General features: G+C 39.8%; 1 protein-coding gene across 1 annotated transcript in view; it reads left to right on the top strand.

Moving 5' to 3' along the window:
* The first annotated feature begins 921 nt into the window (after window positions 1-921).
* The window catches only part of nsun3 (NOP2/Sun RNA methyltransferase 3), a 35,669-nt gene continuing 16,984 nt past the window's right edge, over window positions 922-19,606 (top strand). Inside the window, exons 1-4 of the mRNA XM_043700792.2 lie at window positions 922-1,080; window positions 3,531-3,646; window positions 4,399-4,742; window positions 15,865-16,019. Of these exons, the coding sequence (XP_043556727.2) occupies window positions 922-1,080; window positions 3,531-3,646; window positions 4,399-4,742; window positions 15,865-16,019 (774 nt within the window). The remainder of the gene's footprint in view (window positions 1,081-3,530; window positions 3,647-4,398; window positions 4,743-15,864; window positions 16,020-19,606) is intronic.

Here is a 19,606-nt window from a genome sequence, read left to right as displayed (position 1 = left end):
TCTGGTGCTGCAGGGGAGTGTCCTCCCTGATGCTGTTTGCTCGCTCCTTTTCCCTTTGGCATCCTTCCCACTTCCAAATATGAACAAATATGTGTTCTGTAAGGTTTTAAACTAATAATTCCACCACATAAGTTGGCCAGGGATGGCCAAAACCACCAGTATGCCTTGGCTGTTAGGCAGAGCTGTCCACAGCAGTTCTACAGAGTTGCCACCATCTTGCTGAGTCATGTTGCTAATGTTGATCTTGCTTTGCACACATCCCGTGCAGCCATAACCTTGTATACCTCACTTTAAGTACCCTACGATCAGTATGTCCATGTTTGTTATGATCTTCCTGTACTGCTCGCAAAACAAAGCACTTCACTGTAATCAAATACATGTGACTACAATAAACCAAATCAAAGCACCAGAGAATAAGACTCAGAAATCAATTCACTAGCAAAGCTTTCCAAGATACGCATTGAGTCCAGGTCGAATGAAGTCATTAACTGACCATGGAGTTACATTGCAAAAGAACAGAAACCCAGACCAATTTAAGATATGTCAGTCAGGAGGAAAACGCTGATGCTTATTGTCCAATGATGCTGACTGATCGCAACCAGCAACAAGACGATCAAATTGACAGCCAAGAGCAACAGAGAATATCACGTGCTTCTCCGACTACGGGGGGCGGGGCCCAAGTTCGGGAGTTGGGGCGGGAGCCGGCTTCGAGGGGGCGGGGTCCGGGTTCGGGGGGCGGGGTCCGAGTTCGGGGGGCGGGGCCCGAGTTCGGGGGCGGGGCGGGAGCCGGCTTCGAGGGGGCGGGGTCCGGGTTCGGGGGGCGGGGCCCGAGTTCGGGGGCGGGGCGAGAGCCGGCTTCGAGGGGGCGGGGTCCGGGTTCGGCGGGGTCATGGTTCGGGGGGGCGGGGCTCGATCGCCGCCATGTTTCGAGCAGCAGTAACCGGGCGTGTCGTTGCAGCCGCTGCCGCTGTGTCTTCCTGCTGTAGCCGTGCGCTCGGCTGTGGTGCTGATGGTGTGGTCCTGTCTCGCCTGAAGTGTGTGTCTGTCACCGAGTCCCCGGGACACAGGCCTCGGGAGCGGGTGAGTGTGGGACCGGGGGGGTTCAGAGCTGCAGAAAATACAAGGGGGTGAAGCTACACATAAATAAAAAGGAAATTGGGAAAGGGAGAGCGTGAGCAATATAGTAATCCTCCAATTAAATCAAATGAACGACAGGCTGGACATGGCAATATAATGATTTAACTGTGAGAGATTGAAACGTGGAATGAAGTAACTTCAGAGAATTGGATGGCACCATCCCTGAGCAGAGCTGATGGAGAATAAACAATAACAGGAATAATAGTGTCTTAGAGAGGGAACACATGGACATAATCAGATTAAAATCATTTTTAAAAGTACACAGACTGAAACTGCTGGATAAACTCAGCAGGTCTGGCAGCCACTGTGGAGAGAAATCGAAGAGGTAAAAGCAATGACTGCAGATGCTGGAAACCAGATTCTGGATTAGTGGTGTTGGAAGAGCACAACAGTTCAGGCAGCATCCACGAAGCAGCGCTGCACCTTGGATGCTGCCTGAACTGCTGTGCTCTTCCAGCACCACTAATCCAGAAGAGAAATCAAAGTCAACTACCCCAGCATTTTCTTTTTTTTTTCTGTAATTTTACTAATGGTTGTAAACTGGTTAGATTCATAGACTTCCTCTCTCATCTGAAATTGCTGCATAAACTCAGCAGGTCTGGAAGCCTCCGTGGAGAGAAATCAGAGTTAACTTCTCCAACAATTTCTGTTTTTGTTTCAGATTAGAAAGGAAGACCATGAATGTAACTGGATTAAAACCATTATTAAAAGAATGTTTAATTGGACTCACCTGACCAGCAAGATATCTAAAAAGACTGAAAAAGTGTTCTGAGAGATGTGTAATGTAGGCACAAAATTTAGTGATGAATGGCCATCCTGAAAACTTTCATCAATGTACATTAGTTCAAGGTTAATTACAGATAGAAGGCCAGTAAGATTTATTAACCTTCACAGAGCCACATTCGATATGACTGTCTATTAGAGTTCATCATTAGCCTCACTCTTCAAATAAAGTGTAGTAAAGCGCAAATAAATTGAGGCAGCACTTAGCTAGATTCTTAAACCTTTGATATTTTTAGAAGGAGTCTTCATTTATCAGGCAATCTTGGATAGTAGTTCCACAAAATTAGTCATTTTGTAATGTAGAACCTGTTTGTGTTAACCTATTTCTGTAGGAAGAGCAGGGACGGCACAAACATCAGCGATTTGAACCGCGTCCGCAGTTTTTACTTGTGTTTTCTTTTCCGAAACCATCATGGAAAAGTTCTCACTTGAAACATTCAAATGTTTTAATTTGAATTGAATGTATTCCTGAAATGAACAAAGGCGAAACTAACAAGAGCACAACTACCTGTTAATTTGAGCTGCAAAATATGCATGGGTTGCATTTCAAACAAACAATTCTCGTGGATTGCAAGCAATATTTTGAGAAATTAGAAGATGGGCGCACTCACCTTTTTTAGCTATTTTTTGGTAATATTTAACCTCCCCACCATATTAAGTAAAATATTTAAACTCAGTTAATGAAATAGATTTGGTTTTGAGGAAATATTTTAATAATTTTTATATAAGTAATAAATTTCAGATCTTTGTTTCAAATTTACGAGAATGATTGAATGATGTTCAAACATTGCAATGTATTTCGAAGTGAACAAGTGTTATGCAAAGCATTAAATAACCCTTGAGTTTGTAGATCATGAACATATTCCCTCCCTTTCTTCTGAAGGTGTATTACATGCTGGGGTTTATTGAGCAACCCTTTAGCCAATTGGTATTTCTTATCAGCAATTTATCCTTCCCTCATCTCTTCCCTATTCTTCCAACCCCAAATAAATGCTGGATGGCAATTACAAGACAGACCTTGAGTTGTGTTGAAAAATGTGCTGGAAAAACACAGCAGGTCAGGCAGCAACCGAGGAGCAGGAGAATCGACGTTTCAGGAATCAGTAATTGAGTCGTTTTCACTGCTATTTTAATATGAACTACACCTATGCTGTACATAAGCAACATTTGAGCATCTTTGAAGCATGTTTCCTAACATTGGTTACTTTCCATGTAGCAAATTAACATGTGCAAAGGAGATGACAGTGGTTAGCACTGCTGCCTCACAGCACCAGGGGACCCAGGTTCACTTCCTGCCTTGGGTGACTCACTGTGCAGAGTTTGCACATTCTCCCCGTGTCTGCGTGGGTTTCCTCCGGGTGCTCCAGGTTCCTCCCACAATCCAAAGATGTGCAGGTTAGTTGAATTGGTCATGTTAAATTGCCCATAGTCAGGGGTGAATATAGGGAATGGGTCTGGGTGGGTTACTCTTTGGAGAGTCGCTATGGACTTGTTGGGCCGAAGGGCCTGTTTCCATACTGTAGGGAATCATCATCATCATCATTTAAAATTTAGGTTCATACTGAGCAACCAGACGCAATTAATGTGTTGAATTATGTTTGCAATTTTAGATTAACAAGAAGTCTCATACCAGATTGAAACCTCAGAAACAAATTTGCAAACCTGTTTTGGAACATTTTGATGAAAAATATGGACAAGAACTTGGAGAATTATGGGACAAAGTCAGGTAATGAAAGAGGTAATTTCCATAGTTTCTCATTTTGCCTTTCATAATGATAGGATCAAAAACTCCTATGTCAGAGCATGAAATGTTTACATTGTTGAGACATAGTTTTCCTCAATTTGGTGGATCCTAGTCTAATGAAAGAATGGTCTCTCTGTCAGAAATATAGTGTTGTGCTCTGTTGCAAGTTAATGGGATCTGATCCTAATACAGGTTATTTGACTGTGAATGTAGCTGCTTCATCAAATCCCTTTTGAATGAGCTTAGCGAGCATTAGTTTTTGTTTGGTAGCAAAGTCAAGATGTTAAATTGGGCAATACCTGCTTTCTAATCATGAGATACCCTCAACCCAATGCAGACGTTCTACTTTCTGCTGATCAGAACGGTCAGCAATAAGACCAATCAGTGGTTAGTCCATCCAGACATGGTAAATGTATTCCATATTCTACTCCCTCACCCCATCACCCACAGGACATAACCACTGTACCACAAGAGCCCTTTCAACTCATTTCAAAAGTGTACATTTCAGTATGCATTTAGTGTATAGTACAACACTGTATAATCTTGTGTAATTATGTTTTAATTATTCTCCAGCTGAAAGGTACTAGATATATGGATATGAATAATTTCTGTAGAGATATTTAAGGTGGAAGTTCAAATATTTTGCTGCTTTCCATAACATCCCCCCCCCCCACTAAAGGAATGCTATTTCAGTTTACATTTACTCTTTTTTTTTTTGTTTGACTATCTTTTAGAGAAGTGCTGCTGCTTCCTTCCAACTGGCAGTATGCTGTGCTTGTGAACAAGTTCAGTCAGTGTGTGACAATTGAAGAGTATCTTCAGTCTCAGGGATACTACAATTTCCTATCAGATGTTTCACCTTTTACCCAGCATTCTTTAAGATGTTACATCAGCAATGTCCAGTGTCGATTTCCTAGACTCCAACATCAGACTGAAAGGCTGAAGGAGTACTACCTCTTAAATGCAGCTTCCTTAGTTCCTGTCCTTGCGTTGGATGTCCAGGATGGAGAGCGAGTGCTGGATTTGTGTGCTGCTCCTGGAGGGAAATCCTTGGCAATACTGCAATATGCCACACCAGGTAGTAAATTGTTATTTAGTGTTGCTGTGGAAAGCTCGCACTTGTGCTTTAACTTTTCAGAATTGTCACATTTGGACGATACAGAATGCTGGTATCATTTACGTATTATTAATTTGATTTTTTTTCTACATCGGTTGTCATCACTCTTATAGTGGCTGTTGTGGTGAACTTTTTCCTTGAAATGATTGATTACTCATTGTGTTTCAGTGAATGAGAACTAGTATCCAAAATGGGTGGAAAAGGTAACATTGATCTACCATTGGCAAAATTTTGTTTCTATTTGACTTATTGTTGTTACATGTACTGAGATACAGTGAAAAGTGATACTTCAGTTGGAAGAACACAGAAAGACAATATAAATAGTGGTACAATTCTTAATAGAGTGCAGAAGCAGAGGATTTTGGGTATCAATGTAGGTGGCAAGGCAGATAGAGTGAGTAGTTAATGAAGTGAAGAGTGTTCTCAGCTTTATTAATAGGGCATAAAGTACAAGAGCAGGGATGAAATGTTGAACTTGTTAGGCCTAAGCTATAATATTGTGCACAGTTGTGGGTGCCACCATTCTAGAAAGATGTAAATACATTGAAGAGACTGCAGAAGTGATTTACAAGAATGGATCCAGGAATGAGAAGCCTCAGTTATAAGGATAGATTGAGGAAACTGAGATGGCCCTCATTGGACATTTTGATAGAGATTTTCAATGTTGAGAGTAGTCTGGACAGAGTTGATAGGGAGGGCTGTTCCTGCTCATCAAGGAAGATGATCAAGAAGGCATCAATTTTAAAGTGATGAGTAGAAGCAGGTTGATGTGAGAAATATCTTTTTCACACAGTGAGTTGTTAGGGTATGGAATTAACATCCTAGAAATCGGTGGAGCCAAATTCAGTCGAGGCATTCAAATCTGTATTGGATGATTATCTGGATCGAAGTGGTGTGCATAGATATGGAGAAAAAGCAGGGAACTAGCGCTATCTTAATAAGATACTCACAGTGCACATGAAAGTGTTCTGCTTTTGTGTAATCTTGAATAATAAGCAGCAACAACTATGAAGCATGAGAAAGTAAGCAGTTGCTGGGAAAATTAGGTGGACAAATAGGTTGATTACTTATACCTTTCCAATGGTTTGAAATCGCGTAATATAGAATCATAGAGATGTACGGCATGGAAACAGACCCTTCGGTTCAACCCGGCCATGCCAACCAGATATCCCAATCGAATCTAGTCCCACCTGCCAGCACACGGCCCTTATACCTCCAAACCCATCCAAATGCCTCTTAAATGTTGCAATTGTACCAGCCTCCACCACATCCTCTGGCAGCTCATTCCATACACATACCACCCTCTGCGTGAAAAGGTTGCCCCTTAGGTCTTTTTTATATCTTTCCCCTCTCACCCTAAACTTATGCCCTCTAGTTCTGGACTCGCTGACCCCAGGGAAAAGACTTTGTCTATTTATCCTATCCATGCCCCTCATAATTTTGTAAACCTCTATAAGGTCACACCTCAGCCTCCAACGCTCCAGGGAAAACAGCCCCAGCCTGTTCAGCCTCTCCCTATAACTCAGATCCTCCAACCCTGGCAACATCCTTGTAAATCGTTTCTGAACCCTTTCAAGTTTCACAACATCTTTCCAATAGGAAGGAGACCAGAATTGCATGCAATATTCCAACAGCAGCCTAACCAATGTCTTGTACAGCTGCAACATGACCTCCCAACTCCTGTACTCAATCCTCTGACCAATAAAGGAAAGCATACCAAATGCCGCCTTCACTATCCTATCAACCTGCGACTCCACTTTCAAGGAGCTATGAACCTGCACTCCAAGGTCTCTTTGTTCAGCAACACTCCCTCGGACCTTACCATTAAGTGTATAAGACCTACTAAGATTTGCTTTCCCAAAATGCAGCACCTCTCATCTATCTGAATTAAACTCCATCTTCCACCTCTCAGCCCATTGGCCCATCTGGTCCAGATCCTGTTGTAATTTGAGGTAACCCTCTTCGCTGTCCACTACACCACCAATTTTGGTGTCATCTGCAAACTTACTAACTGTACCTCTTATGCTCGTATCCAAATCATTTATGTAAATGACAAAAAGTAGAAGACCCAGCACCAATCCTTGTGGCACTCCACTGGTCACAGGCCTCCAGTCTGAAAAACAACCCTCCACCACCACCCTCTGTCTTCTACCGTTGAGCCAGTTCCGTATCCAAATGGCTAGTTCTCCCTGTATTCTATGAGAAGGATTTTCATAAGGATTGTCACTATTCTGACAGGAACAGCTGATTGTTTCCAACCAGTTTCGTTTTGTTTTGCTGGGTTTTTGAGGCGTATATCTTGAAAATAGGCTGTAATGGCTTCTTTTCATATCAGCATTCACGCAATGAAAATACAAGAAAAAAAATGTTGCAATATTACAATTTTACAAAGTCTTTCCTTGCAAATTTGCATCTGAGGTTCTACATAAGAGCTAACCAGCAGGTAATGGTGGTGTATAAATTTTGAATCAGTATAATCAATAGTATAATAATTAAACCTATAACATTTAAAATATCATAATTAGGAACAATATTATAAATTGCCAAATGAAGTAACTGTGACTTTAAGATGACTCTGCAACAGAAAAGTTTTAATAAAACAGATGCTTATTTACATGAACATGAATGGGCCTCAGTGAGAAATATAGCTAGCTATTAACTTTATCCATCTCTCAACTGCTTTTCCACAGGATTATTGATGCTATATCCAAATAAATTACATATGAATTGTTATGAAGGTGTAAGTTTGTACTGCACCTTTTGAGAGAGAAAGCTGGCCAGGACTGACTGAAAGCACAGAGTGTGCTGAACAATTTAAAAATGTAACATTTGGTTGAAAAATAGCTGCTGCTGTGTTGCCGTGGTACAAAGATAAATTCAAATTTGGCCAATCAGTTTAAATTATGCCCCAGAGACCAAAATCCAATCGAATTTGAATTTTACTGTTTGGGATGTCATCAAACCAATGAAATGATTTGATGTTTTAGAGTATAAAACCAGACATTTTGAACAGTTAGTGGGAGAACAGCAAAGAGCACCAACAAGTACAGACTGCTAGCTGAATAGCTCTCTGAAAGGTACCTGTCCATAATAAAGGTTGTGCAGCAGAAGACTGAAGAAAAGACGACCCAGGAAAATACACAGCAAAATCTACAGAAAATTCTCCAAAGAAGAATCAACAAAGCTGGCTGGTTTTGAAATGTGATTATTTTATAAATCTTAATCAGGGTTTTTTTTATCGGACCAGTATTGTGGAGTGGGAGGTAAAAGATGATAGGTTTAAGAGAAATGAGTTGTAAACAGTTGTTGTTTTAATGTTCTCTTTTGGACTTAAAGAATAAAATTGTTACTTTTTACTTTAAATAGTGAGATCGGGGATAGTTCTTTGCCTCTTGAAATTTAATAGATTACGTCGCAAGGTGAGCTTCTCTGTGTTGGGTTTAAATTAGCAGAGGGGTTTAACCATACCATAGATCGTCTTGAGATCTGAACCCGGGACCGCTTGCAATTTTAAGAGCCATTTCACTCACTTTTAATTTAATAACCACAAGTAACCGAAATTAGATAAGTTGTCTCACCTATGTTTTATTTAAAGATCTAGGACGTTAATCGGCAAGTGTTTAAATCTACTGGGCTATTTTCGGACCCGAAATCTATTCAAATCTGTCCAAATCTCAGACTGGATCTGCCTAAATCTGTTCAAATCATGGACAAAAGCCCCCAAACTGTTCACTCCTGGCGATGACTGCCAAACTGTTATTGAACAAGTTGTTGTAATGGAAAAGTGTTGTCAAATAAAAATGTCATACAACTAAAGTTTAGGTCTTTATAGATGTAAGTTTTCTAGTAAGTTCATTGACTTGGGTATTGTAATTGCAACAAACAAATGTATGTTGGATGTCTGATGCAGGGTATTTAGGAGCTACACAACAGGGCAAGCAACAGCAGGTCTCTTAGATTAATCAGATCAAGGAATTCTTAGTTAGGTGTCCAAGATCGAAACCAGGAAATGTCAGTTAGAATATGCAAAATTGTGTGCATGAAGCAAAAATAGGAGAGCAAATATTTGATTAAAAAGTGAAGGAAGAAAATGGGTTTTGTTTTTTCTTTTTTTTAAAAAATCTTCCAACATTATTCAAATTCTGATGGAATAAGGTAAATTGTAAATTTTCAGTGGCAGAGAGGTTTTTTTCAACAATTAAGTCATTGTAAGCTTTCAAAAATTCACTTGCATTTGAATAGATAAACTCACATTTTTCTGGCACATTGAATGCATTCTCAATTAGTAACGACAGAAACTTCACCCCTTCCGAGTGAGTGAATGCCTAGTATTTTGTTAAGACACCAGTTGGCAAAGGTTCAAGAGAAGCTGAGCAACATGAATAGTAACTTCCTGATTTCCCTTTTACACATGCATTAGAGAGGAATACCTCTGATTTCCTCAGGGCTCTGATAACTTGTTCACTATTCTTGCAGCAAAAGATGAGTCATTATGTTTAAATATAAATGGCTGCTTAATTGCAGAATTAATTGCTTAGATTCCCTTTCGAAATAGAATCTACACAATTCTGTTATTTCTTTTCTAAAAATGCAACAAATTTTGGAAAAGAAATTAGGACCAATGTAATCTGTAAACTGAAAAGTATCACATACACTCTGTTCTGTTACAAATAATTAACGTGTGTGGTCACTCAAAAATTCTGAAGGGACTTCACACTGAGAATGAGTGGTGCACAACGATGCAATTTTAAAGGGAATACTGATTATGACTTAGATGAGGAAAAGTTTTAATGCATGTAAATACAATATAGCGATACATAAAAATGCCCAGATATGTCAGTACACAAAAAGCAGGACAAATCCAACCTGACCAATTACCATCCCATCAGTCTACTCTCAATCATCAGTAAAGTGATGATTGACGCTCAGTTTGGGTTCTGCCAGGATCACTCAGCCCTTCACTGCATTTCAGACTGGTTTCAAACATGGACAAAAGAGTTGAATTCCAGAGGTGAAAAGACAATGACAGCCCTTGACATTAAGGCCACATTTGACCAACTGTGGCATCAAGGAGCTTGAGTGAAACTATAATCATTGGGTATCAGTGGGCAAACTCTTTGCTGGTTGGAGTCGTAACTAGCACATAGGAAGATGGTTGTGGTTGTTGGAGGTCAGTCATCTCAGCTCCAGGACATCTCTACAGGAGTTCCTCAGGGTGGTGTCCTTGGCCCAGCCATCTTCAGCTGGTTCATCAATGACCTTCCCTCCATCATAAGGTCAGAAGTGGGGATGTTCACCAATGTTCAGCACCATTTGTGAGTCCTCAGATACTGAAGCAGTCCATGTTCCAATGCAACAATATCTGGACAATATTCAGACTCAGACTGACAAGTGGAAAGTAGCGTTCACATCACAAATATTCGAGGTAATGACCTTCTCCAAGAAGAGCCAATGTAACCACCACCCCTTGACATTCAGTGATGTTGTCATCACTGAATCCCCACTACCAACATTCTGGGAGTTACCATTGATCAGAAACTCAACAGGAATTGCTACCCAAATGCAGTAGCTACAAGAGCAAGTCAGATATTCTGAATACTATAGTGAGTAACTCAATTCCTGACTCCCCAAAACTTGTCCATTATCTACAGAGCACATATTAGGAATGTGATGGAACATTCTGCACTTGCCTGGATGGGTGCAACTCTCAAGCTTTACGCCATCCAGGACAAAGCAGCTCACTGACTGACTGATATCATGACGACAAGCATCCACTGTCTCTACCACCAGTGCTCAGTAGCAGCAGTGTATACATTTACACAATGCACTGCAGAAATTTACCAGAAGATCAGTGGGCGGCACGGTGGCACAGTGGTTAGCACTGCTGCCTCACAGCGCCAGAGACCCGGGTTCAATTCCTGCCTCAGGCGACTGACTGTGTGGAGTTTGCACGTTCTCCCCGTGTCTGCGTGGGTTTCCTCCGGGTGCTCCGGTTTCCTCCCACAGTCACAAAAGATGTGCAGGTCAGGTGAATTGGCCGTGCTAAATTGCCCGTAGTGTTAGGTAAGGGGTAAATGTAGGGGTATGGGTGGGTTACGCTTCGGCGGGTCGGTGTGGACTTGTTGGGCCGAAGGGCCTGTTTCCACACTGTAAGTAATCTAATCTAATCTAATCTAATCCTTAGACAGTACCTTCCAAACCAATAATCACTTCCATCCAGAAGAATATTTATGTGGATTACATGGGAATGACACCATCTGCAAGTTTCCCTCCAAGCCACTCACCATCCTGATTTGGAAATATATCACTGTTCCTGGGCCAAAATCCTGGAATTTCCTCCTGAAGGATATTGTGGTCAGCCTACAGCACATGGACTGCAGCAGTTCAAGAAGGCAGCTCCTCATGGGCAACTAGGGATGAACAATGAATGCTGACGCGAATGAATAAAAAGAAGACTGCGACATATAGAACACTTTTCACAACCACCTGACATCTCAATATTTTAAAGCCAGAGGAGTACATTTTGGTTTGTAGTTGTTGTTATTAAATTAGGATCTGTGGTAGCTCGTGTGCACAAGATTCTTACCCTAACAGGAATGTGGTGTTGACTGCCTAATGGATTTTTTTGATGATTTTAAGAATAAATATTAGGTAGAACATGGGGGAATAACTGACCTGTTGTTCTTTGATATAGTGCCATGGGATATTTTATGTTCACTCTGGGCTGAAGGGACCTTGGTTTAACATCTTGACTGAAAGACAGCACCTGTGACAATGCAGTGCTCCCTCGGTATATACTTGATTGTCAACCTTGATTATTGTGTTCAAGTCTTGGAGTGAGCATTGAATCTGGGACCTTGGGACTCAGAGGCAAGAGTGTGATCAACTGAGTAATGGCTGACAATTTGCAGAATTAAGTGATTGGATGATATAATAGAACCTTGCTACACTTGCCTGTGGCATCTAGGTTCAATGCCAGCTGAAACTGTCTTGATGAATGTAGTTCTACATCAAACAAAATGTACATAATTTTTTTTTAGATCCTAAGATGGTGGCAGAGTAGCAGTGCAGCATGAGGGCTCCTGCCCAGCTTTCATTTGCTCTGTTTGCTTTTACATTTTTTTCTTCTTCTTTCACTGTTTTCTTACCTTAATCTACTTCTGTGGAGAGCGAGTTTGTGCAGCACTGAGGAAAGTGAACCCATAGCATGGGAGATCAAGCCATCGCAGGGAGAGTGAGCCCATTGTGGTGGTGAGAGGGATCTGTGGCAGCGAGTGCGGGGGAGATCGAATTTACCTTTTGGAGAGAGCTTGATCGTAGCTTTGTCTGGCCGAAGTGTGGCAGCGTCTGGGGGTCTGGATTGGGATTTGATGGTCAGAGATCAAGCAGATAGCAGGAAGAGCAAGCCCAACAAGGCAGTGAGGGAGGTCTCTGGTATCTGCAGTGGTGGTGAGAGCAGGCAGCCTGAGGTCTCCTGGAGAGCAGGCCCGTGTAGGGAGTGAGAGCTCAGCATGGCTAAACACTTAAGGAAGACTGTGTTGAACTTTTAACTATTTCTTTATTTTAAACTTAACACTAAGAAGGACTGTGATGTTTAACTTTTAACTTTTGTTTCTTTATTTTTCTACTTTGTACCTAAGATTTTGTTGCTAAAATGGCCGCGGGAATGGAAAATAATGCACTTTTCATTGTATTCATACTTCTGTACTTGAGTACAAGTGATATAAAAGTCTACTTCTAACACATTAGAAAATTTATCTGAATGAAGAGGATGGTTGGTGTGGAAAGTAGACTATGTCACTTCCATATAGTTATGATTTGGAGATGCCGGTGTTGGTCTGGGGTGTACAAGGTTAAAAATCACACAACACCAGGTTATAGTCCAACAGGTTTAATTGGAAGCACACTAGCTTTCGGAGCGACACTCCTATCACCTGATGAAGGAGCGTCGCTCCGAAAGCTAGTGTGCTTCCAATTAAACCTGTTGGACTATAACCTGGTGTTGTGTGATTTTTAACTCCATATAGTTAAGAAGTGAAAATGTGTTTCCTTCCAGCTATGCCAACCCAAGACGGGTAAAGTACATGGCAAGGCAAAAAAAAGGAGGATTGACGTAAATGATAACTTTAATAAAAATGTATATGACAATCTAACTATCTATGATAAACTCAGTGTACAACTCAGTTTCATTTAACCGGTACATTTAGCTGTTTCCTACAAATATTTCTAGAGCTATAGTGTACAATAGTTTAGTGCCCTTTAACATAATAAATAATGTTTTGTAGCGTTTAGCTGTTAATCATAGGTTAGCTTTATGGGCATTATGTTGGTGTAGCATGCTAAAACAATTTTCATAGTAGTGCAATTGAATCAATATTGCTTTGATTGCCATCCTATCTTATCTTATTATTTTACTGTATTTTTGATTGTGGACTAAAATTGGAAAAGGACTTTACAAAAAAAAAGTCAAGGACTGTGAAAGGGATTATCACACTTGTTAAAAGGTAACCTACCAATGTTTGTAACCCTTTAAACCGTTATTTGTTCAACCAGTGAGGGATGTTTAGTTGTAGATGAACTCGCATCAAGGAGTCTGTACAAAAAGCTCTGGAATGATGACCAGTTGTCAATGGCAAAGGTCTTCTGCCTGTCAGTAGCTATGTAATTCACTTCCAGGAAGTGGACCATCTTGTCGCTGTGACTGAGATGGTCAGAACCTTTCGGAATTTCAGAACGGAAACTGCTGTCTTTGTAGTAAAAAAAAAATGTTGAAAGCCAGTTTATATTCCCTCACTAGTTCCTGAAAGCTGTTAACTTTAACTAGTAAATCGGAGAGGCCTGGAGGAGGATAGTTGCCGAATAGCTTGTCCTTCCATGGCAAAAAGATTAAGTCAGCGAACACTGGACAGGGGCCATTGAACTGCCTTCACAGACTTCTGTCTATAATACCCTTTTGTCTGTGTGTGTAGGGGGTGTTTCTTAAGAGATTGGAGTTTTAACGTAGTGACGGTTTTAACTATGTTGGCAGTTCATAATGATTAACCTTTAGCTAACATCTATTTATTTGTAATAAATGACAATATTTGTTAAGTTCAGAAACCTGCTCCTTGCTTTCTCTAAACATGGGTCTAAAAAACAAGTGAATTAAGAAATTTTATGTGCTTTTATAAAATCTTTAACTTTTTGACACCTCCAGGACTAATGGGGCTTGATTTCCAGTGACGGTGAGGTGTAATAAGAATGATAAGGTTCAGTTGAAAATCTATATTTTGATTTTTTTTTTTGGTTTCATCAAGTGTGTGGTATTGGCAGTTTACATATTTTAGGATTAAAATGTATGAATTTAATAAAAGGAGTAACTTGTTTTATAGAACTGTCTTGCAATCAGAGATGGTCTATAGCTGAAGTTAGTGGACAGAATTAGAGCCCATTGAATTGGGTATAGTATCCTGGCATGGATTGAGGTTTTATTAATGGGCAGTAAGCATTGGCAGTCTGTGACTAATAGAGTACTGCAAGGGTAAGTGCTTGAGTCCCCGATATTCCCAATCTTCACCAATGATTTGATTGTGGGGACCAAATATGATATTTCAAAGTCTGCTGATGATGCAAAACCAGGTGGGAGTAGGAATTATGAGGAGGATATAAAGAGACATCTAGGGGATTTAAAGCAAACAGAAAATGCTGAAGAAACTCAACAGGTAACGTATGTAGGAAGAGCAATAGGATTAATGTTTCAAATCCAATATAACTCTGCAAAATGTATTCCACCTAAGTATTTTATCCCTTTCCCTCTCTTCAAACGTTCCTATTCTGACTGACAGTCCCTGATAATCTGGATGTTTGGTTACCTTGACCTTGACAGTACCTTCCAAACTCATTAAACAGAAAGAAAAGTGTAGAAGAAACATGGGAATGTCACTATGTATAAATGAAGTACCAAGCTACATCAGAACCTGAATTGGAAATATATAATTGTTACTTCATTATTGCTGGATCAAAATTCTGGAACTCCTTCCCTAATAGTATTGTGGTTCATGAAAGTCACTTGCCTTTTTCTCAAGACGAGTCAAAGATGAGCAATAAATGCTCACCTTGTGAGTGACCCTAATATCCTGTGCATGTAAAAAGAAAAATACCTTGCATTTATATAGTACCTTTCATTTCCTAAGGATGGGGAGGTGACGAGTGTCTGCTTCATGGAACTCCACAGAAGTCTCCAGAATCATTTTTGAAGTTTTTTTTTGTTCAACTCTGGGGCATGGGCTTTGTTGGCTGGGCCAAGTAGTGTCACTGCTATACTTATGGAGAAACGCTACAGTTAATTTTCACTTCAGCCCCATGAACTGCACTGCTATCAGTAATTAGGAAGTCCCATTTTCGTGTTGCAAAGTTCTTCCTATAATACTGCAAGATCTTTTATGTCTGCCCGAGATGCAGATGGGCCCAAGATTTAATATTTTTGACAGTGCAGCACTGCAATGTCATGGTTCTGTTCGCCGAGCTGGGAATTTGTCTTGCAAATGTTTCGTCCCCTGTCTAGGTGACCTCCTTAGTGCTTGGGAGCCTCCTGTGAAGCGCTTCTGTGATGTTTCCTCCGGCATTTATAGTGGCCTGTCTCTGCCGCTTCCGGTTGTCAGTTCCAGCTGTCCGCTGTAGTGGCCGGTATATTGGGTCCAGGTGTTTGTTGATAGAGTCTGTGGATGAGTGCCATGCCGGAGGAAACATCACAGAAGCGCTTCATAGGAGGCTCCCAAGCACTGAAGATGTCACCTAGACAGGGGACGAAACGTCTGCAACACAAATTCCCAGCTCGGCGAACAGAACCACAACAACGAGCACCCGAGCTACAAATCTTCTCCCAAACTTTGAACTGCAATGTCAGCCTGAAATTTGCTCTCGTCTGCAGAGTGGTGCTTGTACCCAAGCTAGTTTAATCCAGAGATGCTGGGTCAAAGCAGATATGCAGCTATGTCCTTGAATTTGCATTTTATTTTGATTGCTGAAGCAAGTGTCCTGTATGTTGGAATCTCTTTAACTGTACGATCTTATGTTGTTTATCTTTTTGATTTTTAAACAAAAGGTTTCTTTCTCTGCAATGAATATAACGCTTTGCGACACCAATGGCTAAAGCAAACACTTGGCTCTTTTGTACCTAATGACTTAAGAAGCATGATTTCTGTGACTGACTTGGATGGCAGACAGATCGGTCCACAGTATTCTCAAATGTACAACAAGGTGAGGCTACATTTTGATTATATTTTGCTAGACTGGTGCAGGCAGTAGCTTCAAGACAATTTCTGTGCTGTAGTGACATAGTGTGTGAAAGCTTTGAAGTATACCCATGTACCAGACACTAAATCATAAGTTTAGTCCAATGGACTACTCAGCGTTGAGTTAATAGCTGTTGTGCTAATTTTGAGCAAGGCCTGGTGATAACGTTTTAAAGATTATTCTAGCCTTTAAGACATATAGGTAAAAACAATGAGTGCAGATGCTGGAAACCAGATTTTGGATTAGTGGTGCTGGAAGAGCACAGCAGTTCAGGCAGCATCCGAGGAGCAGCAAAATCGACATTTCGGGCAAAAGCCCTTCATCAGGAATCATCATTCCTGATGAAGGGCTTTTGCCCGAAACGTCGATTTTGCTGCTCCTTGGATGCTGCCTGAACTGCTGTGGTCTTCCAGCACCACTAATCCAATATAAGACATATAGTTTAAGAAAACCTCTGCTACATTCTATTTTCAGAAGCATGTATTTAATTAAAGTTGAAGCCACAAAAAGTCACTACAGAAGATTTCAGAAATATCAGAAGAACCTTGAGGACTGTTTTTATACCAGTCTAGTAAACAGCAATTGTATGGTGTCATAGGGGAAGAAAGGCCTCATTAAGATCCTGGGGTTTTCACTATATTGGAGAAGTCAAAATGCACTGAGAGGGGTTCTAGGTATGTTGTGTGCCTCATCTTTCACAAAAGCATTTGGTAGAGTCACAAAAATTTATCACTCAAAATCAAAGTGGTATGAAGAAACAGGCTGTCTCTCGGGATGGATAACAAATTGATTGATGTTTGGGAAGAAGTGAAAGTTGGTTAAAGCAATTATATTAAGATGCAGTGATGAAGGCTCATTTTTGGGTTGTCATTATTTATGATTTCAATAACTAGATTTCAAGACTCAACACACTTTCCTAGCAGGAATAATATATAGGCCTTTAACTTAAGACTTTAACTTAGTAAAAATGGGTGATAGTTTTGGTAAAAATGATGTAAATCTAAAAATAAAAGAACTGGGAAATGGGAGAAAAGATCAATCTGAAGTAAGAAGCAAGAGGAATCTAAATGGTTCATGAACAAATAAACTTATATAACAGAAGCATGAAAATAGCAAAAGAACTTAAATGAAAAAAACATTACGAAGGTCAAACAGCATGTGCAACAATGTATACAGTATCTAGAATAAGATGATAGAACTGAAGGCAATACTGAAGGAATCTAATGCATTGGGACTAAAACATGCTACCGAAGGCCCAGGACTGGCATCTAAATATTGCAGCACATGGCATCAGAAAGGGTAGGGAAGGCAGAAATGTGGTGTGAAACTATATTATTTCCGTCCAAGTAGAGATAACTTATTAGTGGTATTAAAAAGGGGCATAATCAACAAAAAATAAACTAGAAACAGAATTGTTCTCCAATCAGACCATGTAGCTTGTCTTCCAATTTCTGAGAAGCTGGCTCAAGATTTTGGGGTATAGGTGAAGAAGGAAATGTAAATTATGAAGTTCAGTTTACAATAAAAGTAACTGTATTTATTGTACTTCCATTACCTTTAATACCTCTGGCTGTTTAGGATAGAGTATTATTGTTTGTGTTTGTGTTCTTTGCATTTAAACATGGAGTCTTGTAGCTTCACTTGATAAATTATTAGCTGGTTTTTCAGAAAGAAAAGCATTACTGGTCTCTACTGCAATCATAGCACTGGATTAAAATAAAAAGTGGAACCAGGTGATTGTGTGGAAGGAAGATTGTACGTGAGAACAGTTTTTTAAAAAATTGGAAAATGTTAAACTACATGGCTAAAACAGTTGAGTGTAAGGAGGATTACAGTGAAGCTGTAAAGTGTTTCAATCATACTGCATTTTAATACTGTGTCCAGTTTGCTTATCAAAAACAAGGAAGATATTTAAATATTGGAGACAGTGTAGATAATATTGTTCTGTTTAAAAGGTTAAAATTGAGCATTTAAATGACTAGGGTAAAGAAACAGTAATGAAAACTAAAATTCACAATGATACCGGGAAAAGCTTTACGCAAGGAGCTACCAGCAAATGGAATGGACTTTCAGGGAGAGTAGTGGAGGCATATCTCTGAAAACATTCAAAGACCAATTGGATGCTGCAACGTATTTCTGGGCGGATGCACTGTCATGTCCTAAATGATCTTCCTCATCTGTGGTTATTTTACAATGTAATCATGTTGTGTGGCAAAGATTCGTAATAGTGCATGTGAACATTTTATTTTCTCTTGCTGTGTACTAGGTGTGCTAATGCCATTTTTAAAGAGAACTGGAAATTGCTTAGTAATTACTTATAAACTCCATATTTCCTCTATATGGCTTTGCAAAGCCATATGATGTTTGGTTATTAAGTATTCAATTTTTCTCTCACTCTGAGAGTAATATTATTCAGGAGTTGTTTTCCTAACAAATTACCTGTGGGATATATTTATGTTTAATGATTAAAATATGGAATAAAATATTTTTATTATTATTCATGTGGTATGCATTAATGTTTAAGGCTTTAGCTTTTTTTATGCTCCTCATGGGATGTGGGTGTGGCTGGCTAGGCCAGCTTTTATAACCTATCCACAGTTGCCCTTGAGAAGGCAATCTGCCTTTTTGAATTGCTGCAGCCTATGTGCAGTAGGAAGACTCACAATGCATTTAGGGAGGGAATTCTCTAAACTGTTCTTAAAGGGCTAATGTAAAAAGATAGATGCAAAAATAAACTCCAGATAATGTTTTGGTTATTTGTTTAGTTACTTTGTGAAGTTTGATTTTAATAATCTCATTTCAAACCACACTCACCTGCTTTTGTGCATGAAGCAACTCTTTCACGTGCGTTGTCTTCGTTGTTAAATACAATAAACTCTACATTAGATTTTTTTAGATTGGATGAACAGTAACAAAGCTGTCAGAATGTTGCAATGTAAATGCAAGTTTTTAAAGGCAAGATTCTGTACAATATCAGGAGATGTATGTGCTTTGAATTCTTTTCCATTCATATGGTCTTATATCTGAATTTCCTCTTCAGATGATTCCTGTCAGGGTGTCAAAAAAATGCCCCTTGTGCCCTCCAAGTAGATCTAATTTTGCACTAAAGTCCATTGTTCTTTAATTAGATGACATTCTACAATCAATTGACATCAGATTACATGTCAGACTTCTGTCTAAATGTAAATGTTGCCATTGATTTTGTGTTGACGTTTTGAATATCCATGTTGCCTTTTTGTTGCCACAAGGGGGTGCTCAGTTGTCAGGTTTTACTCAATGTGTCCGTTTGTGGGAAATGATTCTACATCATTGTCTCTGTGTGTGGACGGTGCTTGACCTCGATGTGTCCAGCACAAAATGATAAATCCAAGCTTGAATTAGATTCAACTGGATTCTACTATTTTGTAGTTTTGTTAGTACAGTTCAATTTATTTGAAAAGCAATATTAATTTTCATTCAAGAATTCTTTTGCATCAGATATCTTAAAGTTATAGACACAAACAGCCAGGAAGCAAGCCCTTTATTTCCTGCTAATCATTATTTATAAATTG

Source organism: Chiloscyllium plagiosum, unplaced genomic scaffold (assembly GCF_037043375.1).
Source record: "Chiloscyllium plagiosum isolate Xiang-an unplaced genomic scaffold, Cpla_swu_hap1 HiC_scaffold_12, whole genome shotgun sequence".
Taxonomy (NCBI): Eukaryota; Metazoa; Chordata; class Chondrichthyes; order Orectolobiformes; family Hemiscylliidae; genus Chiloscyllium; species Chiloscyllium plagiosum.
Note: the sequence above shows the minus strand (reverse complement) of the source record. Positions and strands in the feature narration are given on the sequence as shown.